The sequence below is a fragment of the Talpa occidentalis genome, unplaced genomic scaffold (assembly GCF_014898055.3).
Source record: "Talpa occidentalis isolate TD23 unplaced genomic scaffold, MPIMG_talOcc4v2.1 talOcc4.3, whole genome shotgun sequence".
Classification (NCBI taxonomy): Eukaryota; Metazoa; Chordata; class Mammalia; order Eulipotyphla; family Talpidae; genus Talpa; species Talpa occidentalis.
Window position 1 is genome coordinate 39,971,038 of NW_023603184.1, and position 25,042 is coordinate 39,996,079.

The window sequence follows — 25,042 nt, forward strand, 5'->3', positions numbered from 1 at the left end:
TCCAGGGAGATATCCTTAAGGGATTGTGTCCCCAAACAAGGTGTAGTTTTGCTTTCTTTATTTAACAGGCAGGCATGTTGGGGCCAGGCTTCTGGGGCAGTCAGTGAAGCATGATACAAGGTCCTCTCACACACATTTGTAGTTGCACAACAGCACAGGAATCATTAATATTTTAAACCTCCTGCCAGGGGTGTGTCAATTAGCTTGTCAGAGAGGACCTCGGTTACCGTGGATCATGCTCTTCTCATCCTTGTGTGCGTGTTGAAATGTCATGACACATTTTTGCATGCCTGTGCTTGAGCATCTTCATCTGCAACTGCAAGGTCTCTTTGTAGCTGAAAAAATATCTGTGAAAAGAGACAATACAAGTATTAACAGAGCAAAGCTTGTAATAGTGAGCAGAAGGAGGAGACTGAGAACCATTTTGGGAAGGAGATAATATTAACAGAGCAGGGCTGGGACCAGTAGACTCCTGTAACTTACCATTGTCCTTTGCTCTGTTTCTTTCCATTGGAGCTCCTTTTTACCCATTATCATGGTTATCTCTTGTATATTCTCATCAGCAATGTCTGAGGGTTCCAGTTTTTTCATATCCTTACCAACATGTTTCACTTACTTGTTTGTTTTTAAAATGACAGTGTTCTCTTGTGTGTGAAATGACATCTCATTGTGGTTTTGATTTGCATTTCCCTAGAGACTAATGGTCCTGAACATCTCTTCATGTGCTTATTAGCCATTTGTGTATCTTCTCTGGAGAAATGTCTATTCAACTTTTGTTCATTTTTAATTAGGCTGTTTGTCTTTTGCTGTTGAGTGGTAGCTTTCATATATTCTGTGTATTAGTCACTTATCAGACATACAATTGCAAATGTTTTCTCCCATTTTGTGGGTAGTCTTTGCATTTTCTTGATGGTGTCCTTTGAAGCACAAAATTTTAGCATTTTGATGAAGTCAAAATTATCTATTTTTTGTCATTTTTATCATAGCTAAGTAACAATGGTCAATTTTAAGGTCATGAAGATATTTTCTTCTAGTTGTACATAATGTTTACAATATTACATAAGTTTCAGGTGTCCAATATTATAATTCAACACCTTTAACTCTTCCATTAAAGTCTTTGATCCAGTTTGAGTTAACTTTTAAACAGAGTGTGAGGTAATGACCCAATTTCATTCTTTTGCAGTGGTTACCCAGCACTGTTTATTGAAAAAACTATTTTTGCCTCTTTGAATGGTCTTGGTATTCTTGTCAAAAATCAATTGACTTTACATAGGTTTAGTTCCAGATTCTCAATTCTATTGCATTAATTCATTTGTCTATATTTATGCCAACACCATACTGTTTGTGTTACTATAGTTTTATAATAAGTTTTGAAATTAGGTAGTATGAATCCTTCAATTTTGAAATTCTTTTTCAAGATTTTTGGTTATTCAAGCTCCCTTGTAATTCCATATCAATTTTAGGATCAAATATTTCATTTTTGGAAAAAAGGGCAGTTTGGATTTTGGTAAGGATTACCTTGAATCTATGAATTACCTTGAGGAGGAGTATTGTCATCTTAACAACATTATATCTTCCAATCTGTAAATTTGGAGTGTATTTCCATTTATTTAGATATTTAATTTCTCTTCGCAATATTTAAAATTTTTCAGTTATTAGTCTCACACATTCTTGACTAACTTTATTTGTAAGCATTTCCATGCTATTGTAAATAAAATTGTTTTCTTAATTTCCTTTTCACATTTTCTATTGCTCGCATATAGAAATACAACTAACTCTTGTGTGCTGATCTTTTACTTTACAACTTTGCTAAATTTGTTTATTAGCTCTAGAAGCTTTTTGTTGATTTTCAGGGATTTTCTATATATAACATCCAGTCATATGATGAATAGAGACAGTTTTACTTCTTCCCTTCCAATTGGGATGCATTTAGGTGTAGAGGATTGGGAAGCCAGGGAAGGAGCAACTTGGGATTCTGTGATACAAAGTATCACCTTCCTGGCTCATGACCCTCTTGAGGAAAATTGATCTTTGATTCTACTGGGTTGTCAGAAATGTCATGACACATTTTTGCCAGAAAACAGAAAACAATACGTCATGACTTTTACAACAACCCAGTAATTTTACTTGCTATGTATGAATATTCCTATTTGCTCTTCCCATGAGGTTAAGTGGAGGGACGCTTAATGGAAAGAAAATGGATCTTAGCCAGGAGAACTAGGCAATGGCTCCAGTTTTTTTTTTTTTTCATTTATTCTGAGTCTTTGGGAAGCACATCTGCTCTCTTTTTGGTGTGAGTCTAGTCATCAATACAATGTAAGATTGATGAAATGGTTACTCAGATAGTGATAGAAAATAAATGCCATGTGCTAAAGACAGAGCTACTTATTTATTAATTATTATTATTTTAATTTTATATTTTTAACATCATTTTTCATTTTTGCACAATGTATGCATTTTTATCTCAGTTTTAGTCCCCATACAATTCCTACCCCCATTGTTTTTATCCTACTCCCTCCTCCCCCTCGTAGTGTGTCTCTGGTTTATAGTTGCTTGCTGATTTTGATTTTTACTTTATTTTAATCAGTCTTTTTCCTGGTCCCTTATTTAGGTTTTCTAAATTCCTGCTATGAGTGAGACCATCTGGTATTTTTCTTTTTCTTTCTGGCTTATTTCGCGAACATGATCCCTTCCGGCTCCATCCATGTTGCTGCAAATTGCATGAGTTTATCTTTTCTGATTGCTGAGTAATATTCCACGGTGTATATGTGCCACATCTTCTTGATCCAGTCATCTATGGATCTTCCATATGATCCAGCAATTCCACTCCCAGGTATTTACCCAAAGGACACAGAAACATCAATTCCAAAGAGCACCTGCACCACTATGTTTATAGCAGCACTGTTTACAATAGCTAAGCTATGGAAACAACCCAAATGTCCAAAAAACAGAGCTATTTATTAAGTCAGTACTATGTTCCAGACCCCTGGGAGGTCCTGAGCATGCAGGGATGAAGAAGGCCTATCCTTACCTGGCATGCAGTCCACTGAAGAATATGTACAAGCATAACAAGGTAATTATAATTCAGTGTGGTAAGGGCTACAAGAACTCTATACTAACTTTTATAATAGTAGCACAATTGTGAAGTTCATAGCAAAATGACTCTCATGTTTGGTGAAAAAATTTAAAATTTGAATGAAAGACATAAAAGAAGATTTGAGTAAATGGGAAGTTATAAAATCAATGGAAGGAGTAGCATACTGCAATCTCAAAAATTGTTGCTAGATTTTCAAGGAGGCTGGTAAGTATATTTAAAAACTTAAATGAAAGAATAAAGACAAAGAAATAGGTAAGTCAACTTTGCAAAATATGAAAGGTGAGAAGCGGTTTCTTGAATCAGACAGGTAAAAATACAAATACTGCGAACTATAATAATAAAATAGTATGGCATTGACTGACAAGCAATAGACAAATGCATAATAGAAAGAAATGAAAGTAGACAAGAGGTCTAGGAATATGAAATTGATAAAACATGGCACAATAAAGCAACAAAGAAGGACAAATTTTTAAAAAATTCATTTGAGAAAAATGGCTTTCACTAGGTTGAAAATAAAACAGAATGTCAACTTTGCACGTTAAATAGAGAGGATCTCCAAATGAATTCCACATTTAAGTGTGAAGATAAACTATGAAGCTAATGAGAGAAAATGTTGAGGGATACCTTTGTGATACAGTGCTAAGAAAACAGCAAAAGCCTATCTAACAAAAGGTAAAAAAATTGAGTATGTCAAAATTAAGAATCTTTGCGATATTTAAAGTTGCCCAGGAAAAAGCATATAGAAGTCCTGAAAGCAATAAAATAATATAGGAAGCCCAAAGCAAATGAGCAAAGATTCTCAATAAGCAACTCACAAAAGGGGATGTAAAAGTTGCCAGCAAGTGTATACAGAGATGAGTCATTAGTGACCAAATTAAACAGAGAGTCTCCACATTAGCCTTATACGAAGGGCAAAACATTAGAAAGTTGGGTGCTACCAAAAATTAGTGAGGCTGTGGGGAGATGGGACTTGCATAGCTTTGGCGTGTAATTGGTACCTCCACTCTAGGAAACTATCAATGTACAGTAGGTTTTAATTTCTTGCAGAAGTTATACTCTAGAAGGTTGCCGTGAACACTGAATTAGTGAACACTGAGTCATTCTTTTAGGGGAGACAGGGTCTTGCAGGCTTCTGGTCACATTTTTGTCAGCTGACCAGTGCAAAACCTTATATATTTCTGTGTGTGTTTCTGATTTAATACCGGTTGTTGACTCTTTAACAAAGAACTCATGAGTGAAATTACAATGTAATTTCTCCTTAAGGCGCATCATAGACTTGTGCTCAAGAACGCTTTTTGTGTCTTAGCACTATGTTCAGGTACCATTTTAAACAGTGAAATGACCAAAATCAGCAACAATACCAAAAATAGTGAAAAATACATCACTACAGACCATGGAAAGGACAGGATTATAAAATGAGAGCCAACACTAGACAGCAGAGTGTTTCCTTACTTTCTCAATTGGAAATGTGTGCGTGGATGTCTCAGCTATTTTGCTATTCTGAGCTTGTCCATAAGGGATACAGAAAATGCCAAGAGTATTGCTTTTGGGGTTAGTGAGTCAATGAATTTGCAAATAACAGAATCTGCAGATGAAGGGACCTCTGTTGAATTACAATGTATGTACACCCTGTGACTAATCTACTTGACTCTTATTATACATTCCATGGAAAATCTTCCATGGGTTCATGAACGGGCACATACAAGAACATTCATAAGACATCGTGGTAGCAAAGACTTGGAGGCAATTTAAGTGTCCTTCACTAGGAGAAGGGAAAAGTAAAATGTGATGAAATCAAACTGTTGAGTATCATGCATCAATGGCAACCCATGAAAGGAGATGTATACTTAATAACACAGACAAATCTAAAAAACAGATTTGAGTGAGAAATGTAAGAAAGAGAGACATGAAATACAATTCTTTTTTTGTAGATGTAAAGTTATATACATATGCAAACAACATTCTACATATGATACAAAGATATGATTACATTTATAGGCATACGTCTGAAATCAGAGTGGGTGCTTAGGTGTGAAAAGGAACTGGGTGGACTAGGGGATAAGAGAAGATAAATAAAACAAGCAAGGAGTCTGCACGGACCAATGGGCATAACATGCCCTGAACTCTCTTCTCAGGGCTATTTCAAGGAAGTGGCTCAATGGGGGAGTTATAAAATGTTAAAATGGTACCTATAAATGGCTTTTACTTCACATTGCAGGGTGCCAGGACAAGTTCCCCCAAGAAAGTGGTATTTCAGGAGAGGCCTGGGTAAGATTTTGACTGACAGAGACAAGGAGAAAAGTGTGAGTATTTTGTGAGAATGAAAACTTGATGTGTTTGAGAAATTGAGATAAGTTCAAAATTACCACAAGAGAGGCCAGGTTGAGACATAAAGTCAAAGAGATCATTTAGAGGCCTCCTGGTGGCACAGGGGTTAAGTCTCAGTGCTATCAAGCTATGACCAGCCACTGAGGCATGAGTTTAATGCCTGGCCAGGGAGCTGACTCACATGGTCCAGCAGATCTCTCCTGTCTCACCGCTGCTCCCCTCAGCAGTGGATTTCAGTCAGTCTGCCTGCTCTGCTCCCTACTCTGTCTCTGGTGAATCGTCTCACCTCCCCCCACCAACACTTCTGGCCTACACCTCAGGGCTTTTATGCATAAATAAATAAATCTTTTTTTAAAAAAAGGAGATAATTTAGGGCCAAATGAGGGGAAACTATTAAGTAATGTTGAGGGTGGTAATGTGACCAGACTTAGGTGTGAGAAAGTCCATTCTGGACACTTATGAAATGGCATGTGGGGGGAGTAATGAAGGGATTGTCGTGCTCCATCAGGAGAGTGAAGGTGGTAGCACCTTCACCAGGGTTCATGAAATGGGGCTGGAGAGGAACAAGGCAGTCTGTAGATGAAATCACCTAGTTTCATTCAATCTTCATAACAACTACATGATACAAGTGCCTGAACTCCATGCATTTCCCTCTGGCCACAGTTGATGGGTCTGGAGATGGGCATCTGACAGAAAGGAAGCCAGCCATGTTTAGTTTGTATCACAATTTCATCCTTTTTTAAGGCTCAATTTTATTGCAATGTATGTATATATGAGACGCCACATTTTGTTTATCTTTTTATCTGTCGATGGACATATGGATTGCTTCTGCCTTTTGGCTATTATGCATAACGCTGCTATGAAAATAGGTATATAAATATGTCTTAGATCAATGCTTTCAATTCTTTTGGATACAAACCCTGAAGTGGAATTGATGGATCATTTGGTAATTGTAGGTTTAATTTTTTGAGGAATAACCATATTGTTTTCAATGGTGGCTGTGCGAGTTTCTTCTACAGTGGTTCCAATTTCACCTTATCTTATAGCTGCTTGTTTTCCATTTTCTGATAATGGCCATCCTATTGGTTGTGAGGTGTAGCTCATGTGGTTTTGATTTGCATTCCCCTCATCGTTAAAGATATTCAGCATCTTCTTATATATTTATTTTCCATTTTCATATTTTCTTTGGAGAAACATCTTTTTAATTTCTTTGCCCATTTTTATTTGAGTGTTTTTTTTTGTTATTGAATTGTAGGAGTTCTTTATATAATCTGGATATTAAATCTTTATCACACTGATGCTATGCAAGTATTTTCTCTCATTCTATGGGTTTTCTTTTCACTTTCTTGCTAGTGTCTTTTGATGCACAAAAGTGAAATTAGTTTTTTAACTAGGAAATACAGAACAACGGTGCCAATCACCAGGTGAGCTTAGCAGTAAAAAAGGAACATTATTATTGTTATAGTTGTTGATGTTGTTACTTCATGTTTACTCATGATAAATATTTAGGAGTAGCTAGAAGGAAATAGTGAGTGAGGATGGAGGTGGCTGGGATTCTGATCACTACATCCAGTCTCCATGATGAACTCATTGTTCCATCTAGAAGGGGGACTGAAGGTGAGAGGATGTCATGAAGCTCACCTAGGGACACAGCTGAAGCCCTGAACTGAAACTGGAATTGATAGCAGAGGACAAGGTGCACAAAAAAGAACTTCACGTGGTGATACTTTGGGAGTTGTTTATTGGGTGGCAGTGGAGTAGGGGCAGAAAGCACCAGGGAATATGGCGGGAATGAGGAGCCTGGGCTGGCAACATGGTCAAGAAGGAGTACTTAGGATTGCTTTTGAGAAAGAGGGAAGGTTGTAGACACAACATTCTACGGATAAAGGGAAACTTCTCTACTTAACTCCCCATTGTCATGGATGGGATAGTATGGTGTGACTGAGAATTAAGGGAAGTTTAACATTTTGGACTTTCTTATACTTACTTATTTTACAGGTTAGGGTTCTCGTTTTATTTTGAGTTCCATGCTGCATCTTGATAATGCAGCCCTGGGCTTAGGGACTTACAGGTGCTATTTCCCAGGGCACAGAACTTGCCCCAGCAGGTCGTCCTTATTGGGATAGTCTCTAAGCCAGCTGCAGTGCTGGTGGCGAACATGGAAGGACAGAAAACCGAGTCACCTGAAAGTCCAACCTGACACACACTTCACCTACATCATCACCCACCATTGCCCAACACTGCAGAGAGGTTATGTCCTTCAACAAACAAGAAACTGTGGGTCAGGACAAGGCCATGGTGGTGAGGAGTGGGAGCAGAGGTTGCTCTGGAGCCAGCCTGCTGTGGGGGGCTGAGCTCCACTGGGCTCTTGGATTAGCTCTAACAAGTGCTTGCTGTCACTTAAGGCCTCTGAAACTTGGTTTTCTCATCTGTGCAGTAAAGGATTTGGAGGAAAGGATCTCTGAGAGGTTTCCAGTTTGGAACACTTAGAGGTGTCCCCTCTGTGTCTGGCAGAGTGGTTGTCACTGCCCCAGGGCAGAGGGGGCAAGGCTTTCCCACATAATGAGCTGCTGCAAACTTGGATCTTTGCCTTCATTGTGTCATGTGGATCTTAATGGTGAAGCGTGCGGACTTATGAGTTGGAAAGAACTGGATTCCCAACACCTGCCCCTAGCCTTAAGAACCTGAACAAGTCACTGAGTCTTTCCCCCTCATCTGAGACCTCCTGGGGTTGTTGTGAGTCTTGATGGAGAGATGCTTAGACCATATTTACAGAAGAATTGGACATGTAAGAGCTCCAAGTGTACCAGTGTTCCCAGTGATTACTACTGTCATCAGCCTTCTTTCTTACGGGCAGCCCTTGGCCCAGATGATTTGATCCCACCTCCGGGCACATTCCTGTGTTCAGACCTTCCAGGATACGTAGGCCAAGATCCCGCAGCCCATGTTTACACAGCCAACCTGGATTCTGGGTGCCTCCCTCTTGTGCCTGCTCAATCAGTCTTCCTGAGCCTGGTCTTGACTTCAACCCCAGCTTTCTCTGCTTTTCTCCATCCCTCGATCTGCTCACGTGCTAGGCCTGGTCCACACTGGTGTCTCCAAAGAAAAAGCTTGTTGGAGGCTGGGCCACTGTCCATTAAGCACTCAATTCTTCCTCTCACACAGGACTCTTGGGCTGGGGTTCTTCCCTCAAGATGGTGCTCCCACAGGGCGCTGCACCCACACTCCTCAGGGACTGATTCCCTGGCATCTCTTGCAGCACACTTGTGAGGGAGGTATATGCATGAAGTCGCTCCTGAGCTGGTAATGAGAAGAGCATCATTAACAACCCTCAAGGGCTCAGGACTTCACGCCATTAGTCTTCATTCTCATCACAAGCTTGGCTGATGTCCATGGTTTGGATCATCTTGTCAACTTAATCTGCCTACTCTTGATAGTTTGGGGACTTTTTCTTCTACTATGAATGCCCTTTGGCAAACAGTTACATGAGACACAAATATCTTCACAGTTGATGCGCATTCTGAGAGATCCATCACTGGAACTCTTCTCCAGGGCTCTTATCTTGTTCTAAGTTCTTCATACTCCAGCAAACCCATTAGCCATTGCTCATAAACTTGTATAACTCCATACTGCTTCCACTTCACCTCCCAGGGGCGTTAAAGATACCAGGTGAAAAAACCAATACGCTGACATGACCCTCTTACTCCCTCCAGACTTTTCTGACTGGGGCTGTAACACAAGAGCAATCCACTTTTGGGCAGCCCAAGAACATTTTGAAGAGCTATTTATAAACAAGACTTGAGTTTTTTTCTTCTTCAGGGTGTTGATCGTGGAGGATTTTCCATGATGCTGTTGAAGAAGGTGGGCAGGTGTCCGTGAACCAGACTGTGTGTTTTGGAAGTAGGAGCCACCTGTCATGCAGCTTCCTTGTGCATTCAGGATCTGCCCGAACTAATCGAACGTTTATCACGTCCACTGGATTAAAGTAAATAACCAATTTCATGTTTTGTTTGTTCAAGTGAATCCCCAGCTTATCAAGGGCTGCTTGAAATCCACAGTGGGTTAGTGTTCCCTGTCAGACATTCAGTCTACTCCAGGACCACGAACTATTTTTCAGAAGGAGAATAGATATCTACAGAAAGCAAACAACAACATGGGTTCACTCTGAAGTCCTGGGAGCTGTCACAGTTCCTGGAAATAGTGTGTGTTTATACTTAGCTGGAAAGTGATCATGAAAGTGCTTTTCCCAGGGTGAGTCTCCCCCACACTCTGGGTGTGCTGACCCCTGAGAATCCCCCAATGTGGGAAACTCGATGCATCATTTGTGGTATTGGGGGAATGAGTGTGTGTTCTCCCCTGAGACAAAAAAGAAATAGTGTATGTTTTCTTAAAGACTAGGAAGACACTTAAGATTTGGCTTATTACTCAGGGATCTTTAATTAATTAAAATGAACATAGTTCCCAATATAGAGGAAGAGGTAAACAAAATAGAACTAATGGAGAATTTCAAGAGAGAACTGGAATCCATAAAACAGAATGAATGAACATTTCAGAACTGAGAAATACAGTATGTGAACTTAAAAACTTTTGGGATTGGCTTTATAAGAAAAGATGAGCAATCTGGTAGATTTATTAATAGAAAATATACAAAATGAATCAGAGAGAAAAGTAATTAAAAATTTAGAAAGCACAAAATATTGTGGGTCTTGGTCAAAAGGTCTAACCTGCATGCAATTCAAGTCCCAGAAATAGAAGGAGAGAGACTGATGCAGAAACAATTTGTACAGAGATAATGTCTGAGAAACTTCCAAACGGGTGGTAAAAAAAATAATCAACGCACAGATGTAAGAAGCTCAGAAAATCCCAAGCCAAAAAAGAACACAACAACAAAGAAACCATACTGCATCATAATTAAACCGCTGAAAATAAAAGTTAAAGGGAAAAACTAAAAGGTAGCCTGAGAAAGGATGATATTGCCTTTTAGTGTTGCAACAATAGGACTGATAGATGCCTTTTCAACAGAAACTATGGCGCCAACAGACTATGGGATGGCATACAGGGCTAAAAGAAAAACCCCTCTAGCCTACAATTATATTCTTTACTTAAAGACATTATAAAAAGTGAAATAAACCACTCACAAAAGGACAAATGTGGTGCAATTCCACTTATATAAGGTATACAGAGTAGTCAAAACTATAGAGACAGAAAGTGAAATGTTGATTGGCAAGGGCTGGAGCAGGGAATGGAGAGACAATTAAAATTAATTAAGCAATTAATCTCATTGTAAACAAATGAGTTCTAAAAACTATTCATAGACTGAAGTGGAAAATGTAAAATAATAAAACTAGAAGAAAACATCTAGAAATGTCCTGTTTTCTATGGGGCAAAATCTGCACAATCTGAGCGTGAGTATTTATATATGAGTTGAAGAGTTTAAGTCATGCAAGGAAAATCGATAACTTGGACTTTGTCAAAGTTGCAAATTTTTCCTCTACAAAAGACACTAAAGAGAAAGTAAAGGCCAGTCATTGATTGGAAGAAACTATATGCATATCACATATCTGGTAAAGGACTTAAATATCTAGAATATATAAAGAACTCTTAAAATTCCACAGTCGGACAGCAAGCAAATAAAAAATGGGCAAAAGATCTGAACAGACCACAGCAAAGAAGATGTATAGATGGAAAAAATGAGCATATTAAAGATGCCCAATATTATTAGTCATAGGAAAATATAATTAAATTACAACCACAATGAAATATCACTACACATCTAATTGAATGACTACAATTAAAAAGCAACAACCTAGACAAAACTAATTGCTGGCAAGGATGCAGAACAGCAGGGACTCTCTCTCTCATCGCTTGGGGGATTCTAAATGGTATACCACTTTGGTAAACAGTTTACCAGTTTTTTTTTATTAAGCTAAACATACACGAACATTACACCCAGCAATTCCAGTCCCAGGTTAATACGTCATATTGATATCATTTGCTCACTGATGTATTTACCTCAATCAAACCAGAATCTATAACCTAAGTTCATTCATGATAAAATGTTACAAATTTCAGATTGAGGAATATTCTGCAAAATACCTGATAATTCCCTTTTTTTAAATTAATAAACTATTTCTTGGAGCGATTTTAGCTTCACAGAAAAATTGAAAGTGAATTCCCTGCACCACGACTCCTGCCCCCCACCTTCCCCCACTATCAGCATCACCCATCATGGTGGAACATTTGTTACAATCCATAAATCAACATTGACTTATTGTCATTCAAAGTTCAGAGCTTCTATTTACAATAACTAAGCTTTGGAAACAGCCCAAATGCCCAAAAATAGATGACTGGATCAAGAAGATGTGGTACATATATACCATGGAATATTACTCAGCAATCAAAAAAGATAAACACATGCAATTTACAGCAACATGGATGGCGCTGGAAGGGATCATGCTCAGCGAAATAAGCCAGAAAGAAAAAGAAAAATACCGGATGGTCTCACTCATAGCAGGAATCTAGAAAACTTAAATAAGGGACCAGGAAAATGAATAACTATAAGAAAGTAAAAGTCAAAATCAACAAAAAACTATGAACCAGAGACACTTTTTGGGGGTGGGGGGCGGGAGGGGAGGGATTGGGGTCAGAATGGGGGGGTTACAATTGTATGGGGAATATAAAAATAAAATTTATTATTTTTTTAAAAAATAAATAAATAAAGGCTATAAGCACACACACACAAAAAAACAAAGTTCAGAGTTTATATTAGCATTCACTCTTCACATCCTATGGACTAACACAAATGCATAATGTATTTAATATCACACAGAATAGTTTCACTGCCTTAAAAATCTTCTGTGCTCTGCCTGTTCATCCCTTCCCTGCCCTAATCCTGCAGCCACTGATATTTTTACTGCCTCCATAGTTTTGCCTTTCTAAAATGTCACATAGTTGGAATCACACAGTATATAGTCTCTCCAGATTGGCTTCTTTCATTTAGTAACTTGCCAGGGTCATGAAAGATAAGGAGAGACCAAGAAAGTCAACTAAGGAGATGTGATTATTAAATGCACCATAATATCTGGGATTGGATACTAGGGTGAAAAACAGCATTAGTGGTAAAATTGGAGGAATTTGGTAAAGTCTACAGTTTAGTTCATAGTATCAATGTTAATGTCTTAGCTTTGATAAATGTTAAATAGCTATGTGAAATGTTCTCTTTAGGGGAAGCTGGATGAAGGGTAAATTAAAACTGTGTTATCTTCACAACTTTCTGTAAATATAAATCATTTCAAAATAAAATGTTAAAAATGACACTAGCTATAGAAATATATAATTTAAATGTAGTATACTATTTTAAAAACTATATGTCTATATATTTTAAAAAACTCCTCAATTGCTTTAAGAAGTTGTTATAATTTTTCTTGTTTTTATATTAACTCCTTCTGCTTTTAAAGTTGCTAGTAATTTTCTGCATATCATGCCATTAATTTGATAAACAGCCAAGGCCAAGTGTTTCTGTTTATTCTAAATAGAGGGTCTTGCTTTTTAATTTCTTTTAATTATGTAACAACTGTACATACACCTAAAGTCAAATAGTACCTTTAAGCCCATCTTGCTTCCATTCTTATCCCCCCAACCCAAGCCTTCCCTCTTATTGGTAAATATACTTATTAGTTCATGAGCTTAATCTTTCTTGTTCTACCTGAAATTTAAGACATATCTCTTTTTTTTTAATAAAACACATTCTACATCTTATTTTGTTCAATTAAAAGCATATCCTAGAGATGACACCATATTAGTATGTAGGGAGTGTCCTCACTTCCTTTTTATAATTATATTGTGTATCTTCACAGTTTGTTTAATTAGTTCCCTATTGATAAATGTGTCCAGGTCAGCTCTTTAAAATTTTAGGAACTCTGTATGCATTTTGGATATTTTCCTTTTCCCTATAATATGTCTCCTATTTGGTTTCTTTGTTTAACTTTACTTATAAAAGATATTTCTTACTTAATGCAGGTATTTCTTTAAAAAAAATTTTTAGAGTTGCTAAGTAGTGAAATTCACATACAACAACTTAAGATTTTCTATAAAGAGAAGCATGATTCTCTTGCACTGAAAACCACTGTTGGAGCTGTCTGCTCAATTAAATTTTCTTTAATTATTCTATTTTCACCATTTATTTCATATCATATTATTCACCATAAATTTACCATTCTATATTTACTTTTTAAAAAAATCGTTGAGTTTGTACTCTGTGCTGGCCATTGTTATATGGTGTTCTGAAAGAATTAGTTGCATTTAAAGATCAAGGGCTCCTGTCCCAGACTGGATCTTGATACATGCGATTTTGGTGATGGCTGCCTTGACATCTTTGTTTCTCAGTGTGTAGATGAGAGGGTTGAGGATTGGCGTGAGAATAGAATATGCTACATTGCCCATGATGTGGAAGTCAAGGGGCAGGTCAGCCCTGTAAGCCACGTAGGCCACAGCAATGGATGAGTAGTAGGTGCCAACCACCAGGAGGTGGGAGCTGCAGGTGGAGAAGGCTTTTGAGCGTCCTTCTCGGGAGTTGATGCGAAGCACTGAAGCCAGGATGTGGGCATAGGAGAGAAGCACCAGGAGAAGGGGCAGGAAGGACACCACCATGGCAATGCAGAAGCCCATAAGGGTCTGGGGGGCTGTGTCAGAGCAGGAGGACTGAACGAGAGCCAAGTGGTCACAGAAGCAATGGTAGATGTAAGCGATGTTGTTATATGCCATCTGGGAGGTCTTTATCACTGCTGTGATGGGCAGGAGCAGGGCAATGAACCAGGCACTGGCCGCCAGTGCAGCGTTGTTCTGGGGGGTCATGTGGACAGGGTAATGCAGCGGGCGGCAGATAGCCACATAGCGATCATAGGCCATGACCACCAGGATGAAGGCTTCAGAGCATGTGAAACTTTGGAAAAGGTACATCTGCAATAAGCAGGCAGGGAAGCTGAGGAAGTGGTCCCCAAGTAGGAATAGGGACAGCATCTTGGGGACAGTGGTTGTGGTAAAGAGGATGTCCAGGACAGAGAGGTTGATTAGAAAGAAGTACATGGGCTTATGGAGACTGGGTTCTGCCACCACAGCCACCAAGATCAGGGCATTCCCCATAAGGATGAGAACATAGAAGAGCAAGAAAATAAAAAACACAGGGAGGAAGAAGGATTCAGGGAGAGAAGGGATGCCCACTAGATAGAATACTGGGGAGCCATCCACCGATCCATTACAGGTTGTAGTCTCCATAGTGAGACAGAGACGGAGCTCTGCAGATGGGCAGCTGGAGCATCAGAACACTGGGAGTATCTGGAAACCATAGAAAGAAAAGATTCTGGAATAAGGATTTGTGTTTACTTGATAATTAATATAACCGCTATTATTTACAACCAACTCTAGAGGCCTGAGGATGGGCTGTGGTATTCAACCCCTATGTGAACCCAAAGTCCTACCTTCTGTTGTCAATTATTAATTTATGTAAAACCTGCCAAATAGGAGTCACCACACTGTGTTCACATGATACAGTGATGAAAAGCAGGGGAAGCTTCTATTTCCTTAAAGTTACATTTTACCAGAATAATCAGAAATTATGATTTTGAAAAATGCTTTTTTAAAAAAAAGACTTATTTTATTTATACGAGAGCTGGGGTACAGGCTAGAGGCATGAGAGGGTGAGAGGATTTACCAGAGACAGAGAGGGTTGCAGAACAGGCAGACTGACAAAATTCACTGCTGAAGGGAGCAGCGGGAGAGGCAGGAGAGGTCTACTGCACCATGTGGGTATCTCCCTGGCTGGCCGTAAATTGAAGCTGCACTGCAGAGGCTGCGGACAGCTTCACAGTACTGCGCTCAACCTGCTGCGCCACTGGGGAGGCCCAAAAAATGCTTTGGAAAGATTTCTACTGGCCTTCACCTTAGGTTTCATGTTTGGTTTGGGATATCAGATCTCAAGTCAAGTTCTTAAGATTGTGATTCTACTTTTGCACTCACTCAAAGTTCCACCATGTTGCTTTGGAAGGATTACTTTCTCCAATGTTCTCTCCAATTTGCTGCTGTTCACATACTTATTAAGCTTATTTTTCTCTTGTATACCTTGAGTAGTAGTACTTCTTGATGCCATTTAAGCTAGATATCCAGACTTCTGCTCCTGTGTAGGATGGAAGAGGTCATGGTAGCCCCATACTTCCACTTCAACAAGTAAGAAACCTGGATAAATTATACATCACATTAAAAAAAAATGGAGGAACATAAGTGTAACAAGGATGAGATTAATTGGAACTTCAGGGAAAAAAGTGAACTGAGAATCACCAGCATTTTTCTTCTTTGGAAATATTTTATTTTGGGCCCATCATGTGGCTTGGACTTGACCCAGGCAGAAAGACATTGATGAGAGGAAGATAAAACGGCAAGGCTTTTGGTAATCAAAAAGGACTTGCAAACAGATCGGAGATTTAAGGCACTCTAAATGCAGAACAAGTTTTCCCCATAGGACATCTTCTGAGTTTGGGGGTTATGCAAAGAAGGCTTGGGAGCTAAGGTGAAGAGTTTTAAAAGACAGAGTAAAATTTCCCATAATCCCAAAAATCTCTCTAAGCTTAAGAGATTTTTAAGCATATTCAAGTTTTTTGAAGTTGTGTGTGTGGAGGGGGAGGGTTTGCTAAAGACATCAGCTCAAAAATTCCAAAGAATAGAAACAAATTTCCTACCATTTTTCAGGGCTGAGGAGACAGAGATCAGCCAAACTATCAACCCAAGACTCGGGAGGGCCATTCCTTAAGAGCAAAGCAAAGTTAGACTACATCTTACTAAAACTGAGTGCCAGACTTGGTCTAACTCAAGCCTAGACTGGACCAAGGCAATCATTCCCTTCTCCTACCTTCTACCAGAGGAAAGGGAGAGATGTGTCTGGTGAGAAATATTATCTAAATCCTACATGATTCTATTTAAATGGTGTCCAGCACATGATAAAAATATTAGAGCTGCAAAAGGGAGGGAAAATGTGACAACAACCAAGAGGAAAAAAAAGATATACAGATGATTCCAATAGGATTTCAGTACAAGCTACCACGTGTTATTTTACTTTGCTTTATTGTTCTTTGAAGATAGCTTTTATTTATTTTTTCTTTTTTGTAAATTGAAGGTTTGCAAAAACCTTCAACCTTCTGTTGCCTTCTTCTTATTGGTTTGTGGAAGGCTTCTTTATTTTTTCCAAATCTTGCAACCTTGTGTTGAGCAAGTGTACCAGTGCCATTTTTCTAACAGCACATGCTTACTTTGTATCTGTCTATTGTAGTTAATAAAGGCATGTAGGTCATTTTTTTTTAAAAGGATAATGCTATTGCACATGTAATAGTGTACAGTGTAAACACAACTTTTATATTTGCTGGGAAACAAAAAGAACTTTTATGAAATATTTTATAGCAGTATTTACTTTATTGTAGTGACCTGGAAAGGAACTCATGCTATCTCTGAGGTGCACCTAGATAACTATACTTTATATGGTGGAGAAAATGTTATAAAATGGATTAAAAATAGAGATTTTTCAATACAAAATTGGAATCTATTTTTCAAAGCATCAGATGAATATTTTAGAAATTAAATATCCAATGTTTGAAAATAAGAACTCATTGGGTAATTATAATAGCAAACTGGGCACAGAATAAGACAGGATTGGAGACTTGGAAAATAGAGCAATAGAAAATAGCTAAAGACCCAGAAAGAGATAGAGTTTTTACTATATGATTTAATTGATATTAAATTTGTTGACAGGCAAAGCTAATTGATGGTATTATAAATCAAAACAGTGGCTGCCTATGAAGGTAAAGACTGATAAAAGAAAAAATGGGCAAGAAGAGGATCACTGCTACTCCCTGAGTTTGATCACCTGCCAGGGAGCTAACCCACATGGTGCAGCAGACCTCTTCTGTCTCGCCCGCTGCTCTCCTCAGCAGTGTACAGTAACTGCCTATTCTAACTGCCTATTACAGTAACTGCCTATTCTGCTCCCCACTCTGTCTCTGGTGAATCCTCTCACCACCACCCCCGCACCTCTGGCCTACACCCCAATTCTTCTATGCAAAAAAAAAAATTGGTCAAGAGTATACTTTCTGGAGTAATGGGAGTGTTCCCTATATTGAGTGGTGTGATGATTACATGCACATTTATACTTATGGAAACCATGGAATTATACATTTAAAATCTGTGCATTATCTTCTGTGCAAATTTTACCTCAATTTAAAAAATACAACATGAAGAGATGATAAGCCAAGACGCAGACTGGGAATAGACATTTTTCATATATGTGTGTGTGTAATATGTATGTCAGAGGATATATATCCAGCATGTAAAAAAACAACAGCAACAATAACAACAACAAACCAATAAGAAAAGTGTAAACAATCTAACAGGGGAAAAAAATGGGCAAAAGACTTGAATAGGCACATCACAAAAGAGAACATCCAACGAATCAACAAACATATAAAAATGTGCTCAATATTGTTCATCATCATAGGAATGTAAATCAAATTAAAACACAGTCTGATACCACTACATACTCACCAGAACAGCCAACAAGAAAAGGACTGCCAAGTTTGGTGAGATGGGAAGTAACGGGTACTTTTATACATGGCTTGTAAGTGTGTAAAATGATACAACTGCCTCACAAAGCCTTCTAAAACTTACGACAAGCAATTCCACACCTGAATATATAATCAAGAAAAAAAGACCAACAGGAGACATGAATAAATATGTTCACAGCCCAAGGCATATATCTAAGAAAACTGAAAACAGATGTCACACAAAAATTTGACATGAATGTTCATACCAACATTATTCATAAGAGTAAAAAAATAAAACAACCCAAATGTCCATTAACTGATAAACAGATAAGCAAAATATTATTTATCCATATAATGGAATATTATTCACCATAAAAAGGAATGGAGTACTGATATGCTACAATTGATGAACCTTGAAAACATTAGGTTAATATGAGAAGTCAAATATAAAAAAATCACACATTGCATAATTCCAATATGTAAAATGTCCAGAACAGGCAAATCTACAGAGATAGAAGGATTAGGGATTTCTAGAGATTGGAGGAGGCAGCAGGTGGGGCGGGGGTGGGGGGTTGTGGTGGGAGTGATAAGCAATGACTGCTCAATGGATATGGATATTTATTTAGGAGGTGATGAGAATATTTTGATTATATTTGAATATGTTAAATCATTGAAAGTATTTTGGAATTAGATACTCACATGTGAATGTACCATTGAATTGTTCACTTCGCAATGCTATGGAAGGACTATAGGTGCCCTGGTGGTGTGTGGTGCTATGGTAACATACACCTGAAGAGATAGGATCCTATATTTCTGGGTCATATACTGTGTTGTAAACCAAAGTTACCTTAAAATATTAAAAAGATAAAATTATCACTTTTAAACCTTGACAAAAAAAATTTTAAAAATATATAGAATGATGACTTATAGGAAATTTTACTTCAATAAAAAAATGTCCATAGCAGTTTTATTTGTCATTCCTAAGTGGAAACAACCCAAGTGTTCATCAACAGTAGAATGGGCAAAATGTGGTATGTTCTTGCATACTATAGAGCAATGAAAAAGAATGAACTGTTATATGCAGAGATGTATGAGGCTCACAGTCATAATTTTGAATGAGAGACCATATCCAAAAGATTATATACAGTATAATCCCATTTAGATGAACAATAAAAGTAGAAAAAAAGTAATCTATGATGATAGAGGTTATAGCAGTAGCTTCATTGTGTGTGTATGGGGGGAGTGTTGACTGGGGTGGGTGCTAGGGAACCGTCTGGATTGCTGGATATGTGCTGTATCTTTTGTGATCTATAGTTATATCTATATTTATACCTAACATTTGTGGACTTCATTCTATCTGAGCTGTACCTTAATTAAACAAAGACATGAACAAACCCAACTGAACATCATAAATCTTGCTTCTGTGTGTGACTTTTTGTCATATTACAATGAAAGTAATGGCAGAGGATGTCTTTTGTGGGAGGAATCTAAGTGAAAGCAGAGGCAGCGTTTGGAGGGCATCCTTGTGTTTTATGATTCCCCCTCCCTCCTAGCTGCTGTGGCTGCTCAGCAGATGCTCCTGATGACTATGTCAGGTCCATTGGTCTGCAGGCTTCCTGAGCCCCAAGTAAGAAGTTTCTACAGTAAGTTGGGCCTTAGGAGTCTAGGAGTCATTGTTGCTAGAAATGAGCTCTCTTCTTGTGACAAGTGCCAATGGCTAACTCCCCTGGATCAGAGGTTGTTCTCCTCTTGTCAAGGAAGCAGAGATGTGTGCTTCTCTCTCCCCAAGGACCAGGAGGTCTTCAGCTGAGGGACAATAATGACTCCTTGGGGATGTCCCTTTGAATAAATGTTTCATGAGCAAGTCCATGGTCATGTTTTCATTATTGCCGTTTCCACCCTGATGACACTAAAATTACGCCATCCCTGGTTTTTTCAGAACTGTCCTATTTCTCTTAGAGTGAAATATCTCTCATGCTAGTAAATTGTAAAAATGCTAAACCTGGAAATGTCTAGCCAACTTCTTTCTTTATAGACAAAAAGGACAAGGACTTGCCCAAGATCACATGGGCCATCAGCCACAAGGCCAGGACTAGAACCCAGGCTTCTGACTCCCAGCCCAGGGCTCTTTCTTCTACATCGTGTACCCTGGAGAATCTAGTAGCTTAAGTTTTCATATGGGGAAAAACTGGAGCAAATGTTTCCTTTTTTCTGCTCCATTTATTACATGGCTATTGCCAGCAATGACTTTCATTTGAGTTTATTCTTCAGTCTCCTAAGTGTGGTGGGTGATCTGGTTTTCTGTCAATGAGTGAAGGCTGGTTCTACCTATTTCTAAAAAACACCTGTCACAGACCACTGTGTTTGAAGGCTCTCTTGAAAGAAAACAAAGAGTTTGAGAGCTCAGCCCCCAGGCAGGAAAACAAGACGACTGCTCCTTAATTTGAAAGAGTTAACCCTCGGTGAACCAGACCCAACCTGCCCTAGTCAATCACCAGGTCATTCTTACGCCCACATTGATGCAGACTACATTTTCCTGCATGTTGTTATAACTCGGAGAGGTATATTTTTAATTGAATGTCACTGAGTCAAACTAAATTGGGGTATTAGGGGGGCAGAAATTCAGAACCATCAAGTCCTGTTGTAGCCCTCCTCCTCCCCCCTCCTCTACTATTAAACAGTGGAAGAGATGGAAGGGTGTGTGAAATCTAAAAATAGATTTCAAAGGTCAATCAACAACTTTGGAGCAGAGGTAGATCTTGAACCTGATGGCCTGGCTCCCACCCAGTGTTGATGGGAATTTTTCATGAGAGAAGATGATTCCTTAGCCTTCCATTCAAAGCCTATTTTATGCAGCCTCCTTTCTCTGGTCAAATGGCAACCCGCAGCCTTGTTCTAAGTTCAAATATTCCCTCTTCCAGAGGCCTATTTTGGCCTGGCTAGCTCAGACCCTCTCTTCTGGACGCCACCATTCCCGTGCTTTCCTTTGTCATCACTCTGACCAATTGGGTTGTCTCCCTTGTGTTTGTGTCTCTGTGGTTCCACCAGCCCAGGTGCACTTGCAGGACAGTAATGGGGCTTGGCTGTTTCTGTTTAGTATGCACCGCCACCCTCCCTCGGAACTCAGTGCTCCAGGCACAGGAGCCAGAGGCAGCTTTCCAAACTGAACTCATTTTGCTGCAGAATCATAAAACTGGAATGAAGAAGTCATTAGTGACTAAATAGTTTTATTCTGATCTCTTTATTGTCCATATGGGGGACTGAGACAGGGCACTCAGAAATGGGTGGTGATTTGCCCAAGGTCACACAGTAAGTGGGTAATGAACTAGAACTAGACCCTCAGCTGGGCTGGATTATCAACTCACCCTGAGTTCCACCTTCTTGAGGCCACAGTCAAGACCAACAAGTTGAGACATATGTGCTCAACCCCCTGAAGCACTTCCCTGCCCTAAACTTCTATTTTGGCAGAGTGGGCCTGTGCAACAGACAAGCAAAGCATGTGCATAGGGCCTCAGCTGGATGGGGGCACTGAAAAAATGGTTTTGGAAGAATTAATATTTGCTATTTTTAAAAAGCACTCATGCAGCATCATGGTACAAATCAGAAATTTTCTGAACTTCTCTACATTTATTTTGTGGTTTAGACTAAGTGGTTTTATTTTGAACGCACGTTACAGAAGTGTTTTCAATGCTTGAGGACTAAAGGAATCTTTTAGGGCCCATTTCCTTGGTTTGACTTACCTACTGGTAGGTACAGTGCAGGTGGAGGATGAAGCGGGACAGAAGAACCAGTCACCAGAATGTCCAACTTTGACCTTGCCCTTCAAGTACATCATTTCCTCTTATCATTAAATTCTTCCAGGAAGAGAAAACATGTCTTGAGCAAATGAGAAATTGGGGCCTCCCTGGTGGCGCAAGGGGTTAAGACATAACACTTTGAAGCTATCCACAGCCACTGTAGAATAAGTTCGATCCCCAGCCAGGGAGGTCACACACAGGGTGCAGCAGACTTCTCCTGTCTTACTCACTGCTCCCCCCAGCAGTGTGTTTCAATCTGTCAGCTCTGTTCCCTACTCTGTCTCTGGTGAATCCTCTCACTGCCTCATCTCTGGCCTGCACCCCAGCTCTTGTATGCATAAATAAAAAAAAATCTTCAAAAAAAAACAAAACCAAAAAACACAATTCTGAACGTCCTGTCCGAGTCTGGAGCCAACCTGCAGGAAAGAACTGAGTCCCCCCTGGCAACCCAGGGTCCTGGCCCCTGGCCCAGCTCTATCACTCGCTGTGATTTGGGGTCTCACTTCGCCATTTGTAAAATAAAGACTTTGAAAGAGATGATCATGTTCAGCTCCATAAACATTTTTGGGCCTCTCTTCTGTATTTGGGCCAGTGAGGGGTCAGGGATAGAAGTCTCGTGGCCCAAGTCCCTAAGAGGGGAGGCAAGTTCTCACCTATTAAATGCCTACTTCATGCTTGGTTCTTTACAGTCATTATGTCATATTTCCACTACCCTGCTCCCATAGACTAGGAGTAGGAGACGTGTGAATTATAGAGTTAGTTTTATTAACCGGAGTTAGAAAGACCTGGATTTCTGTCCTGGTTCCACCACCTCCTACTTTCCCTCATCTGTGACTCACAGTGTTGACAGATGCCACATTAAATATTCTCATTTCTTTTACTGCCATCTGCCTTGACTGCCTGTGAGAAACCCTCTGATAAGATCATCAGATTCTCTTTAGTGACTGCACATCCCTGCATGGTCTGCCAGGGTATCCGGCCCAGGGTCACACAGACCGTGCGTGCACAGCCGGGACCTGATGCCCCCTTGTCAGGTGTGTGTTCCTGGGATCTCCGAGGCTCTACTCACCCTCGCCTCCCTGAGTCTGTCTTTTCACCCCGGCCTTTGCCTGTGTCTCAGGTCTCCAAGCCCGGCCCAGTTCACCTGCTCCATCCACCCCGGTGTCTTCTGTGGAGTCACCACATTGGGCACTGAAGAAAGTCAGGTGGGGGCTGAGCTGCAGCTCATTAAACCCTGGAACCAGGGCCCGCTGGGGCTGCTCCTTCAAGTAGGCCCCCTATGGGACACCACACCTACCCGCTGGGAACAGCTTCCTAGGGTGCAGAGAAGATACTGGCCCTGGGTTTTGCTGATAATGAAACAGCTTCATTATCAGCCCTCATGGGGCCAGGACTTTATCACAATGGGGCAGTTTTATTCTTGTTTCCCCACCTGGACTTACAACAGCCAAGAAAGGTGGGCACATCGTTCCTGCTATTTGAGCTTTGGGGAAACTGAAATCTAGAGAAATGGAGTGACTTGCCCAAGATCACAGGGCTTGGGATTCGAACCCAAGGCTCTGATTCAGGTTCAGCTGAGAGCTGAGTTCTTTCCAATTAGGTCACCCGACATAGTCCTTAACCCCATGGAGACTTCATTTTCTTATCTGTAAAGAGGGTATAACAACACTGTCTCATAGGCCACAGGGACAGTTTAGGTGCTAAGCCCAGTGGCTACCTCAAGTGAACATTCAAGAAGTGAGAGATATTATTTTCATAAACCCAAATAGTAATACCCTATTGTGTAATTGTGCTGTACTTCTGCTACTGTGCAGTGAGGAACTTGTGGGCATTTTGCAGCGAGAACATGAGGGGAGCTGTCTGCCCCAAGCCCAGGCAGGGTCAACACCCACAGACCCTTTGTACCTCAGGCTTTCTGAGTCTCTTCTTTGACTCAATAGCTCTCTATTTCTGACCCTGCCACTCTCTTGCTCAAATGTATAACATTCAAACAATTAAAATATTTCACAAGTAGGGCCTCTCTAGTGGCACAAGGGGCTAAGCACCACACTATGAAGCAATTCTCAGCCTCTGCAGCAAAGTTGGATCCCCAGCTGGCCAGGGAGCATCCCACATGGCGCAGCAGACCTCTCCTGTCTGGCCCGCTGCTCTCCTCAGCAGTGTATTTCAGTCAGTCTGCCTGTTCTGTTCCCCACTTTGTCTCTGGTGAATCCTCTCACCCCCCAACACCTCTGGTCTGTACCCCAGTTCTTGTATGCATAAATAAATAAATCTTAAAAAAATAGAAGAAATAAAATATTTCACAAGTAGTAATGACCCTTATTGTAAAATGTCTTCATCCACACAGAAATTTTATTGAGTAAATATTAGATGGTTTCTTCACATTAGCTCTTCACCTGTTTCTACTTCCCTTCCCAGAGGTATCACTATCACTGACTTGGTATTTTCCTTTCAAACTTTTTCTAAGCCTCTGTGTGTGTGTGTATCTATGTGCCTGTGTGTGCAGTTTTATTTGTCTTATAATACATATTGAATTGTTTTGTATGTATTATATCTCTTATATTCTAACTCCATGAATCTTGTGATCTCCCAATGTCTGATCAACTTCATTCTTTTTATCCAATATTGATGTTCTATATTTTTATGGATATGACATAGTTTCTCTAACAGTTTCCCTGTTGATGAATATTTAAATTGTATCCATGTATTGTTGTTATGAACAATATTAAAATTACTTCCTTTTAACATGTATTTTGGGGCACATATACCCAAATGTGTCTCTAACATACATAGATCCTTAGAAGTAGAACTTTGGGACTGAAGAGCAAGTACATTTTAAAATGAAATAAGGTGTGCCTGTGCAGGGACCATTTCAGCTTCTGACCTTGAGGCTTTGAGACCACGAGCCACATACACACTAAGAAGCTCCTATTACACTAGTGGCTGATGCTGCCCGGAACCAGGGACAACCAAGCATGAATGATTCATTTCCATCCATAGAAAAAGCTTCCACAACAGATCTCTAGTGACCGCAGATTTACAACTGCAGGATGCAAGATTCCTAGGCCATTGGCAGCTGAGTACAAAACTTCATAGGGCCTCCCTGGTGGCGCAGTGGTTGAGCGCTGGGTTGCGAAGCTGCCCGCAGCCTCTGCAGCTCCGGTTCGATTCCCGGCTGCTCCCCGGCCACCAGAGGAGGGTCCCACATGGCACGCAGACCTCTCCTGCGGCCTGCTGCT

General features: G+C 39.8%; 1 protein-coding gene and 1 long non-coding RNA gene across 2 annotated transcripts; one reads left to right on the top strand and one right to left on the bottom strand.

Moving 5' to 3' along the window:
* The first annotated feature begins 2,986 nt into the window (after positions 1-2,986).
* On the top strand, positions 2,987-9,265 carry LOC129146538 (uncharacterized). Its single transcript, XR_008553402.1, has 3 exons — positions 2,987-3,073; positions 5,316-5,400; positions 9,245-9,265. It is a non-coding gene; the product is annotated as an uncharacterized LOC129146538 (long non-coding RNA).
* Positions 9,266-13,706: 4,441 nt separating this feature from the next.
* On the bottom strand, positions 13,707-14,731 carry LOC119254698 (olfactory receptor 2AT4). The gene has a single exon (XM_037521796.1). It carries the CDS (start codon positions 14,696-14,698, stop codon positions 13,727-13,729), a length of 972 nt encoding a protein of 323 aa, XP_037377693.1. The 5' UTR covers positions 14,699-14,731; the 3' UTR covers positions 13,707-13,726.
* Positions 14,732-25,042: the final 10,311 nt, after the last annotated feature.